A 12,251-nucleotide genomic window follows, 5' to 3' on the forward strand; every position below is an offset into this window, starting at 1 on the left:
TTCCCCTATCAGGCTAGGAGTTTCTTGAGGTTACAGTTTTTTAATATATCTTTTTATTCCAAAGCCTAACAGTGCTTGGCACTGGAAATTTTATTGTTCAATGAATGTTTATCAATGAAAATATGTTTTAAACATATGATTAACAAATGGAGAATTCAAACTAGAATCACCAGCAAATGCTACTAGTTTAAGTTACATGCTAAGTGGGAGGCAATATATGATATCCAGTTGTGTGAAAGAAGATAGTATGAAAAGTACATAAATTAGTGTGTATTAGTCTAAAAAATTTATTGTCAGCTAATGGTGAACATTTGAATGTTTAGTTTCTTGATTGGGTCTTCTACTTTAATACTCTTTTTTTTTCCACAATTCATGCTTTTTTTCTGAGAAAATTTAGATAAGTGTATCCTGCTTTTTTCATCAGTATTATATGTAAACATTTTTGCATTTAATTTTTTAGCATGATTTTAATAGGAAGATAGTTTTTCATCCTGCAAGTTTGTCATTATTTTTTAATAATGACTTATTGAATATTTATGAAACAATTTTGAGATATTATACATAATACTCAGTGAACATTCAGCAAAAATTGTTGTGTTCATATCTGCTTTCCCCTTAGAATTTTAAAGGTAGAATTACTGGGTTAAAGGGTATAAGCATTTGTAATACTGTTGATGTTATTAAATCATTATCTGTTGTCCTTCAAAAATATTCTACCTATCAATGTTTCTAAAACATGAGTCTGTGAATTTCAGTTTACCCTCTCCTGTGTTGCATATTGTAATTACCAAAAAAACCACTTTGTCAGTGTGTGTGGTTTAAAAAAAAATTATAATTTGATTTTATTTGATGATTAGTGAGGCCACAAGTATTTCATGTTTCTCGTATGTCTTCTATAAATTGTATCCTTTGGTCATTTTTCCATTGGGATGTTCTAACTAATTATAATACTATTCTAATATTTTAATATCCTAATTTTTATTAATCTATTCATTTTTTAAAATGAAAAAGTCTTGTACATTTTAATATTGATGTGTTTAAATGGAAATTTAATTCCATTTTAAGACCTCACATAGTAGAACCTGTTTCATTTTTGTAAGTAGCATTAAATTATCTCCTCCGAAACTTTTTAAAAGAACATTTATTTTGTAAACTAGGAGCCTTTTGTGGCAGATGAGTATATTGAACGACTTGTGTGGAGAACCCCAGGAGGAGGCTCTAGAGGGGGTCCTGAAGCTTTCGATCCCAAAAGGTGAAGTAAAAATGTTTTTTTCCCCATAGATCCAATCTAGTACAAATTTGTGTTTGGAATAGAGGTGACTATTGAAATTCCTTCCAAAGTTTGTGTGAAGGGATTTTAGTTAATACTTGGCCGGTAAAGATAAAAGCATTAGAATTAGGAGGTTGTTTTCTTTTATATTTCTTTTATCTTAGAGAATGACTTCAACTCGTGTTAGGGGAGGGGTTTTATTGTGTTAAAAGAATTTAATGTTTTCTTCAATTAGTAATAAATTAGAAAAGGTTAGTTATATCTCTAAAATAAAAACATGTTGAATATGGTTTTTTTTTGTTTGTTTTTTAAAGATTTTTTTTAAATTTTTATTTATTTATTTGACAGACAGAGATCACAAGTAGGCAGAGAGGCAGGCAGAGAGAGAGAGGGGGAGAAGCAGGCTTCCTGCTGAGCAGAGAGCCCGATGTGGGGCTTGATCCCAGAACCCTGGGATCATGACCTGAGCCGAAGGCAGAGGCTTTAACCCACTGAGCCACCCAGGCGCCCCTGAATATGTTTTTTTAAGTACAGTTGTAAATCAGAGAAACAGAAAGTCACTGTTCCCTGGAATGCACAGTTATTTTTATATAGTCTATAAATATTTTTATAGTATATATATATTAAAAGTATATTTTTATCTTTTTGACTATTTTCTATAAAATTGATTTCTATTCTGGCAAGTAGAAGAGATTCTGGGTGAGGTTTTCTTTTCTTTTTTTTTCCTGGGTGAGGTTTTCATTCATCATAAAGATAATCCCAAAGATGTTCTTGAGAAAATTAACATGATCATCCCTACTTCAGGGGATGGTTATTGATACTTTATTACAAGTGAACTGGCCAGTTCCTAATGATTACTCATAGATGAATTGGTATATATATTCTGATTTTCCTCTATTAGGTTATTAGAAGAATTTGTAAATCATATTCAGGAACTACAGATAATGGATGAAAGGATTCAAAGGAAAGTAGAGAAACTAGAGCAACAGTGTCAGAAAGAAGCCAAGGAATTTGCCAAGAAGGTACAAGAGCTCCAGAAAAGCAATCAGGTAAACAGTTAAGCTATGAATAGTTTACACAGGTTATAATATCTTTATTTCCTTCCACTATTAAGTTCTTTAAAAACTCTAGTTACATAATAGTAACTGTTGAGGTTTCTATCAACTGTTCCCATCCCTGGGGAAAAATGTCAGTGAATTGTTAACAGCCACTCTTAGCACTGACTTGCTGTTGATCCGTGGTTTGTGATCATGGTAGATCCTTCTTAGGTTGGAGTGGTATCCAGTACAGTCACAGTGCAAACTTTAGCAGACCTGCATCTTTAGGGGCTCATGATTAACTTGGATATTTAAGTAGTCGTTTGTATTCTCATTAAGCATAAAACAAAGTAATACCAGAACAGCTATTGCCTGGATCAGTTTTTCCCCTAATCTGGGAAGTTTTCTACAAGTCATGTGGTATATACTCAAACGAGAACTGTGATGTCACAGTGAGAGTGGATACAGAATTCTTCCTCAGTCCATTTTGGAGTAAAATCAAATCACTAGCCTGGCCCTGGGGTAAGTAAGCAACTTCCAAGCCATTCTTTTTTTTTTTTGTAAGATTTTATTTATTTATTTGTCAGAGAGAGAGCGAGCACAGGCAGACAGAGTGGCAGAGGGAGAAGCAGGCTCCCTGCGGAGCAAGGAGCCCGATGTGGGACTCGATCCCAGGACGCTGGGATCATGACCTGAGCCGAAGGCAGCCGCTTAACCAACTGAGCCACCCAGGCGTCCCTTTCCAAGCCATTCTTAAGTCTTAAACTGAATCTGGAGCATGTGAACCCCTTTTACAGCTTGGGCCTTATCTGGAACCTGATTGCCCTTTATAGATGTTGTTCATGGAGTCCTGCTTAGCATTGCTGCCTCCCAGGGGCTGTTCTTTAGTGTTAGGAATTAGCAAACTGATTTTTGCTCACATTGTATTTATTTGATTTCCTTCACTTAAGTATATATGGCTGTGGAAAAATAATAATAAAGTCAGTAATTTACATAAGACAGAAAATGCCTTTTTAAGTAGTCAAAGTGATAAGATTCCAAATACTTAAAATGCAGTTTTCTCTTGGTAATAGTAATAGTATTAATAGTTAATTTAAGAAACTTTGGAGACTGTCTGCTCTGCCACTTACTGTCGTTATAATCTCAAACAACTTCCCTGTGCCTCAGTTTTTTCCATCTATAAAATGAGTTGTTAAAAGGATTAAATAAGTAAATACATGTAATGTGCTTAGAACAGTGTCTGGCACAGAGGAAGTCCTTAGTGAATGTTTGCAGTTCCTTCCTCCCTCACCTCATATCTTAAAGTCAGAACAAAAGTGCCATACTGAATTATCAGCAATTTTGTTATTGGCAATTCTAAGGCATTCATTGTACATAACTTTCAAATACCACATGACAGCCTGTGTACCCTGGAAAAAGGGGAAGAATATGTGAGGAAGTATTTACCTTTGCTTCACTTGAATAACTGTTACAGTCTTTTATGTTTTTAAAACTGGGCAAAATCATCTTACCTTATTTCTAATACTAGCATTGCTCTTCAGATATTTGAAATAAATGTTAAATGCTCTATTTTTAATTAATGCCTTTTATTTCTGACATTTTTGACTCAGTGTAGTAGCAAGCAAATTGTTCAAACCACTGGTCCCTTTGATACTTAGTTCGTTGATTTCAGAATCATTGTTTAGGACTTAATTTTACTGGGAATATTGTTAATAGGATACTCTTTTATTGCTTAACAAATGTTCATGATAAAATATTATTTTTATAGTTAAAGGTATAAATGTGTGCAACTTTGTTAAAGTTTTCAGATCATGCAGTGCTAATGGGCATAAATTGTTTCTAGTTTAGCTCACATATAATTTCTGTGTTATCTTAGTAACCTAAGTTAGAGAGTAGAGATGAGACTGATGGTCTAGTTTTGATATGAATTCACTTATAAACTGGATTCTCTGATTGTATTTTATGCTTCTGCGCATTTTTCCTAGGTTGCCTTCCAACATTTCCAAGAACTAGATGAGCACATCAGCTATGTAGCAACCAAGGTCTGTCACCTTGGAGACCAGTTGGAAGGGGTAAACACACCTAGACAGCGGGCAGTGGAGGCTCAGAAATTGATGAAATACTTTAATGAGTTTCTAGATGGAGAATTGAAATCTGATGTTTTTACAAATTCTGAAAAGGTGAGTACTGTCAGAAAGATAAAAGCACCTCCATCACTAATAACAATGCCCAAATTATGAACTATATTTATTATTTTCCAATTACTACTTACAAATCACCAAGTAGCTGACTTATTAAAACTTTTTATTGTTCTGAAGTGTGTTTTAATACACTTGCTACATATTACTGATAAAGTGTGTATATTCAGATTTTTAATTGCAGGATTGTCTGGAATTTTTGTTTATGAAATTATGTGTGTTTTGACAATGCTGAGATAACTGTGTTAATAAGTTTTTCTTTTCCATAGTTGACTTTTAATATTAACATAATTTAATGGTTATATTCCGTTGGGTGAGGATGTAGTCTGACTTAAATCACTGACAGGCTGAAGTATCTTTCTCCATGAGGAATGCAGAGCTTCTAATTTCTATTACATGAATAAAGAGCTCTTATAAAGAATTCAAGCATAGTTTGGACTAAAGAGGATTGAAAAATCTGAATTGTTTATATTAATCCTTTTCATAGCACTGGTCACTTAATACTGGTCTAAGTATTAAGCATTGGCTGTTCTGCAGTCTTGAAAGGAAGGTATTTAGCTGACTTTCTTCCTCCCATGGGGAAAAATCAAAATGCATGAAAAAATTCTTATAGATAGTATATACGTATGGTAACATTATCCACTAATATATAAATACAGTTCTCCCTGAATTATTCCAAGTTTACTCCATGGAATATTTTTGATAGTGGAATGTTAAAAGTTAGGTATTGTTGAAGTTTACTTTGAATTAAGCAACACATTTTTGTGAGTAGGAACTATATAGGCTTATAGAATTTATAATTTTTAGAGACCTTTGAAGAAACAGTTAAATATTTTACAAAATTCCTGTAAGGAAAAGACAGTATTTTAAATAATTAGTATGGGGCACCTGGGTGGCTCAGTAAATTAAAGCCTCTGCCTTCAGCTCAGGTCATGATCTCAGGGTTCTGGGATCAAGCCCCACATCGGGCTCTCTGCTCAGCGGGGAGCCTGCTTCCCTCCTTTTTCTCTGCCTGCCTCTACGCCTACCGGTGATCTCTATCTGTCAAATAAATAAATAAATAAAATCTTTTTTAAAAATAAATAAATAATTAGTATAAGCAGTTATATTTATAGTATAAAGTTGAATTGATAAGGTTAGCATTAAGAACATTATCATACTTAAACACTTGTTAAACAGTGGCCATATATAGCTTTTATTAGATTGATGTGATTTTTAAGCAGAAGAATAGATACGCATATATACAGACACACACCCCATGCTCAAACAATGAGCTGTTTTCCAGGATAGTTTATGGAATGTTTTGTTTTATATTTACTAAATATAAACATATATTTATAAAAGTATATATTTATGCATATTACAAATATGTTTTAAACATGAAAAATATATAGTTTAAATTTTATAACTTGGATTACCTTGGATTATACCTATAGGATTATGAAATCTATTTATGCTGTTATAAACCAAATGTAGATATTTTATTCAATGTGAGTTGTCCTGTTTATCTGAATGCAGCCAAGGCAGCCATTTATAATCTAGGGGAAAAAATATGCCTGAACATGCATATTTTTAATCTGATTGGTATTACTTGTAATATTTTACATCATGAAATTAGGTTCTTTACATTTTTTAAAAACCATTTTAATTGGGGCACCTGGGTGGCCCAGTGGTTAAAGCCTCTGCCTTCAGCTCAGGTCATGATCCCAGCGTCCTGGGATGGAGCCTGGCATTGGGCTCTCTGCTCAGCAGGGAGCCTGTCTTCCCCGCTCTTTCTGCCTGCCTCTCTGCCTGCTTGTGATCTCTGTCTGTCAAATAAATAAATAAAATCCTAAAAAAAATTTTTTTTTATTATCCTCAGGTAATTGTATAGTTCTTGGCATTATTGTTACCTCTTAAGTTTTGAGGTTTTAATTGGAAGAAGAAGTCTTCAAATTGCTAGTTCATTCACTTGGTCACTTAACTATAATTTTTGAGGTCTAAGTATAGATTAACAGTTTTTAAGTGAATTCCTCTTCTTTGCTTCACTCTTTTCTATATTCCGTTTTCTTTCATCTTGTGTTCTTTTTTTTTTTTTTTTTAAGACTTGAGAGAAGGAGAGAGTGTGCACACATTGGGAGTAAGGGGGAGCAGAAGGAGAGGAAGGGAATCTCAGGCAGACTCCCTGCTGAGCACAGAGCAAAGAGCCTGATGTGGGGCTAGATCTTATGAGCCTGAGATCACGACCTGAGCCAAAACCAGGAGTTGGACACTCAGCTGACTGAGCCACCCAAGTGCCCTGTGTTTCTTTTTTCTTATATTTTGTTCCTTTTCCCCCCAATCGTTTTATTTTTCTCTCATGTCTTCCATAAGTTTTGAGTTACTGTTTGCTAACTGTGAATCATTATTTTTGGCTTGGTACTATCACAGTTAACTATACTTAGGAACTCATATATGGTATTAGACTGCTAATTATCAGATAACCTTCTGGCTGTCTCAATTTCTATCTTCCCAAAGGAAAGAAAATCACCCACATAGCTAGAGAAGTGTATGATTGTGGAAGGAACTGGAATGGGATAAGATATCTTCCTGCTCCATAGCCATTTTTGTTTTTTTAATCTTTGTTTCTCAGAATCTTTAATTTTCTTCCCTAGGAAAGACCTATTTTATGTCCATATTATGTATTTCCTCTTACCTCTGTTCTTACAAAATATGTTAGCTGTTTTTCTTCCTAGAATCACAGCTTATTGTGCTTCATGTAGATAACGCCTGATGACTCTGATTATCTTTAACACCATTTGCTAGTATGGCTGGTCTCTCACCTCACTCTAGATGTAAGCAAATGATTAGATTGTGGTTTGACAACTTCTGTACTTACTGTTGTAGTACATTTTAAGTGATGGACGACCATAAGAACTATAGTGCTTTAAATGATTTTTCCAAAACAATTACCTATAGAAATTCAATAAAATCAAGTGTTATTTGCTACTATATTCCCACTGCATTTATGCAAAGTTTGCAAACAGTACATAATGGGAACTTCCATCTCTTAAAAGATAGGAACAAATTTCTGATGGAAACATAGAAATGGCTATGGTCCAGGCAGGTCTTTTCTGAAGGGGATATTGGTGAGGAGAAAAGGATGGACATTGCTAGTCCAACTAAATGACATGGTGAAAAGCGATACTGCAGTATTACCTGTGCCCATGTGCAGCAGGATTGAGTGAGTGATAACTGAAAATGACAGTGACTTGCTGACTAGGAGAGAAGAGATAAGTGAAACTGAAATCTGTATTCACTGTTGTTTGAGAACAGTGATGTTTTTTCTTTGACCCTGCTGTTAACCACTGTTGCTTTCCAGACTTCACCTGATACTTAGAAAGAGCTATGGTAATGTTTTTAGCTCTTCCTTCATGTTTTTAAGTCTCTTTTTATTTTTTAGTGTAAAAGAGAGTGAGCATAAAATCAGTTATTAAGGGTGTGCTGAAATAAAACTCAGTACTTATGTGGCATTTAAAGAAAAAGTGACTATTACATAACCACCCTACATATTAGTGTAAGTAAGCGCAGTCACATATTTGCTTATAAGAACTTTAGACCCCTGACCTCAGCCCTTTAATTTTACAACTTATAAATAAGTAAACACATTTTTGTATCATACTTCATTCAGGAGACTTCATATTAAATTCTGTCTTTGCTTTTAGAACAAGTTTTATAAATGTATGTATTTATTAAATGACAAGTGTTTTTATTGTTTTATGCATTTAGCTTAAAGTAACATATATGCAGCAATATGATCTGAATTACTTTCTTAAATCTTATTTGTCTTTTTTGGGTTCATAAACCAGAAGAGACATTCTTGCTTTTAGCAAACAATGACTTAAGTTTTTTCCAAGTAAATTTGATCTGCAGGTTTTCATTGGGAAGGGACTGTGGCATTATAAAATCACAAAATTTCAACACCAGAGAGACAAATATTGTGTTTTATTGACTCAGTATTAGTGATATCCCAGATGTCTTTCTGTAGCTCGCAAGGTTTTTATTTTTGTGAATTTTAAAAGAAAATTGTTGGAATGAGGGTCTGTGGGCTCTTTTCAAGTATAAAGATGTTTTTGATATGCATAGGGTTTTTTTTTTTTTAATTACTGCTTTCATTTACTTTTGAATAGATAAAGGAGGCAGCAGACATCATTCAGAAGTTGCACCTAATTGCCCAGGAGTTACCTTTTGACAGGCAAGTTTATTTCTCAAGAGCTAATTTGAATATATGCTATAGTTTATAAAGTTGTATTTTTCCCTGTATGGTTTTGCTTATTCAACAAGAATTTATTGAGTAACCCCTTTGTACAACACATAGTATATAATAGTTGACTGAAAAAATGTGGTCTCTTAATATCTACATTTAATGATACACCTTGAAGTACTTTTAGTCCTTTGTCTTTCTTCTGAAAAGAAATTGCTGAAGGGAATTCTGAAATTTACTAACATTTTGAATTTTCATTTTTTGGACTTTGATAACCTGGGTGGGAGAGGACAGGGAAAATTTAAACATGGGGTCATTCAGCTGTTTTTTTCTTATATGTAGGTAAGAATTCTTAAACTTTTGGGGGTTTTACAAAAAGCTTCAAAAAGCTGATAAAAGCTGTAAAGTTTCTTCTCATAACATATGCAACTTTATGGAATTTTAGACTCAGCCTAGCCACAGACTCTTCCCTAGGGACACCAGGTTCAGAAACCTTGCTTTAGAGGCAAGGCCCTATGGCTATTGCTAAGTCAGGTATTGATGGTTTCATTTTAAAAGAAACTTTATGGAGAAGATTTTTTTCATGATTTCCCTTTAGTCCGTAGAATGGTGGACTTTTTAATAAAATGTTGGTAATAGTAGTTTCCTCATGAACGTCTGAAAAAAATAAGTCTTCATGTAACAGACAATAGATCTGTTATTATTTGGGGCAGTACTTGGGGATCCTTGGGTACAGGTAGAATATAAATGTATTGCTATACTTAAAGCTTGCAATACAAACATAGGGTGAGAATGAATTCCCTACCCGCAAACTCTGAGTCATCATATAGAATGAGCAGTGATGGTCATGTATCATTTAGCTATTGCTAATAATCTCCTATTTTTCCCAGCATGATGAATCATGATTTTTTTTCTGAATAGTTCTGTTTTGTTTATTAACATGTTATTTTATTAGGGTCAGAAAGATATTCTCATATATTTTATAAAGAAACATTAAGTCATTAAAACATAGTTGAAAATCTTAGGGAAAATCTTTGTTATGTTACTACAATTTATTGAAGAGATTTAGCTCATATTTTGTGTTAAAATATATTTAGAGGGATCCCTGGGTGGCTCAGTCGGTTAAGTGTCTGCCTTTGGCTCAGGTCATGATCTCAGGGTTCCGGGATCGAGCCCTGTGTCAGGCTCCCTGCTTGGTGGGGAGTCTGCTTTTCCCCCACCCCTCCCCTGCTGGAACTCTCTCAAATAAATAAATAAAATCTTTAAAATATATATGTACTTTGAAAAAATCAGAAAAGAAATGGTATCTTCAAAATATAAATATTACAGTATATTGCTTTATCCTCACCAAGAACTATCATCCCCATCTCCTTGATTGATTGATTGATTGATTGATTTTTAAAGTTTATTTAACTAATCTCTATACCCAACATGGGGCTTGAACTCACAATCCAGAGATTAAGAGCTTCATGTCGTACAGACTGAGCCAGCCAGGTGCTTCATGAGCAATGATTTTTAAAGTCACCCCCAAAAACCTCTCTATCTCATTTCAGAGTTGGACCATTTACTTAAGTAGGTTAAATGTGTGGCTCACAAAAGGTGTTTGATAATTATTGGATAATCTGTCCATCCTATTCTGCATATACTCATCATCTTTCACTTCTCAGCTATATACTTCTCTTACAGTTTTGTTTTAGCCTCTCTACCGAGCCTTGGAATTGAATATATGTCCTAATTAGATTTAATTTTTTCAGAACGATCATATGGCCTTACATGAACTCTCTAATCCACCATGACTTTGATACATCAATTTTGTATAACTCTGTAAATTTTTATTACCTTCTTTATCTGCCTTTGCCATCTCTTTTGCCAGCCACCCTCCTCTCCAAACTGATTGCATAGGATCTCTCAACATTAATTTTCCATGATGTATCTTCTCCCTTGATACTTAAGTTTTTAAAAATTTCAAGTGTATGCTAGTATGTGATATTTCAGTTTCTGAATTTGCAAAGATTGAATGGTTAGTCTGTAAGACATGTTTCTGGGTCCTTTTTATGGCTTTTATTTTATTTTTCATATACTTGCCATTGTTTTTCTTTTAAATAACAATAATAGAATTTTATGTGAAAAAATCCCAACAGAAGTGGCAAATAGATAAGTATCAAGGAATTTAAAATGTTAGTGAATAATGTGTTGAAATAGTAGCTCAGTGTTGGAGCTGGTGGAGTTGTTAATGTCTCATATAGAACTTCTCCCTCTTTAAGAAGTTACTGGTTATTCAATGTGAATTTCATTAGTGAGAACCAGTTACCCCATCTGAATTGCCCCAATTCAGTTTTGTTACCTGGCCTGCTTTCTATTCTGGCTGGCTGGCTAGCTGGCTGGCTGTCTTGCTTTCTTTCTTTCTTTCTTGTTCCCGTCCCTTCTTTCCTTTTTCCCTCCCTCCGTCTTTCCCTCCCTCCCTCTTTTCCTTTTTCTTTTCCTTCCTTCTTTCCTTCCCTCCCTCCCTCCCTTCCTCCCTCTGTCCCTTCTTTCCATTGATGACCTTTAGTAAAAAGAGTTCTCTTACACTACCCAGATTCTTTTTTCCCCTTTTATTAACATCTTAGATTACTGTGGTACATTTGTCATTACTGATGAACCTTATCATTGATTTTTATCTTTCAGGTTTTCAGAAGTAAAATCCAAAATTGCGAGTAAGTTTTTAATAGTATTTAAAAGTATTTAAAATAGTGTATAAAAGTATTTTGTTTTGAATAGATAATAAAAATACTTGTGTAAAAGAAAAAAAAATAGTAAAAAGAGAGATAGTGGAAACAATGTCATCCTCCCACCCCATCCCTGAGTTTGACTCCTCTTCCTTAAAATAATCATTACCAGTTTCTTGTGTATTCTTCAGAGTGTGCTGTAGATATGTAAGCATAGGACATAAATCATGTGTGCGTGCATGCGTGCATGCATGTGTGTGTATAGAATTTAGTGCTACTGTCCCCAGTTACTTTAAAATAATTGGCTAGCATACTATACAAATAGTTTTATACCATGTGTTTTTAATTTAACAATGTATCTTGGATATTATTTTATATCCATACATATATCTCTAAAGTAGGTGTTTTTTTTAAAGGCTAAGTGCATATAAGCATTTTGGTACTGATATGACTCCTTACATGATTAGTTTTATTCTTTTCAATCTTTGGATTATATTTTAAGTAGGTCTGTCTAGGTTTCTGGAAAAGCCACTATATTTGTAGGCTCCTGTGGTAACCTGAGTCATGTTTGGGATGCCGTTGCATAGAAGGTTCAGAGAGCCACCTGTTTTCCAAGAGGTGTTACATCAGAATGACATAGATAGTTGGACTTCCTGGCACTGTTTTTGATTACTATAGATAAGTCCTAAGTTCAGGTTTTCATTCAGAACGTTAGTAGCCTCAGTAATTGAGTGAATCAGATGCTATATATTATCTTAAGGTGAGATTTGGTGTTGAATCCACCATTGTTCATGGTAAAGACTTCTGATCTCTAGT

The 12,251-nt window shown here is 34.1% G+C and overlaps 1 protein-coding gene across 2 annotated transcripts in view; it reads left to right on the forward strand.

Annotated features, from left to right (window-relative positions):
• EXOC5 (exocyst complex component 5) overlaps nt 1-12,251 on the forward strand; it is a 61,718-nt gene that overhangs the window by 18,499 nt on the left and 30,968 nt on the right. For both annotated transcript variants that reach the window (XM_032875313.1, XM_032875312.1), the window contains exons 2-6: nt 1,158-1,252; nt 2,172-2,319; nt 4,293-4,487; nt 8,654-8,718; nt 11,395-11,423. In XM_032875313.1, the coding sequence (XP_032731204.1) occupies nt 1,158-1,252; nt 2,172-2,319; nt 4,293-4,487; nt 8,654-8,718; nt 11,395-11,423 (532 nt within the window). The remainder of the gene's footprint in view (nt 1-1,157; nt 1,253-2,171; nt 2,320-4,292; nt 4,488-8,653; nt 8,719-11,394; nt 11,424-12,251) is intronic.

Source organism: Lontra canadensis, unplaced genomic scaffold (assembly GCF_010015895.1).
Source record: "Lontra canadensis isolate GAN:19392208 unplaced genomic scaffold, GSC_riverotter_1.0 scaffold55, whole genome shotgun sequence".
NCBI lineage: Eukaryota > Metazoa > Chordata > Mammalia > Carnivora > Mustelidae > Lontra > Lontra canadensis.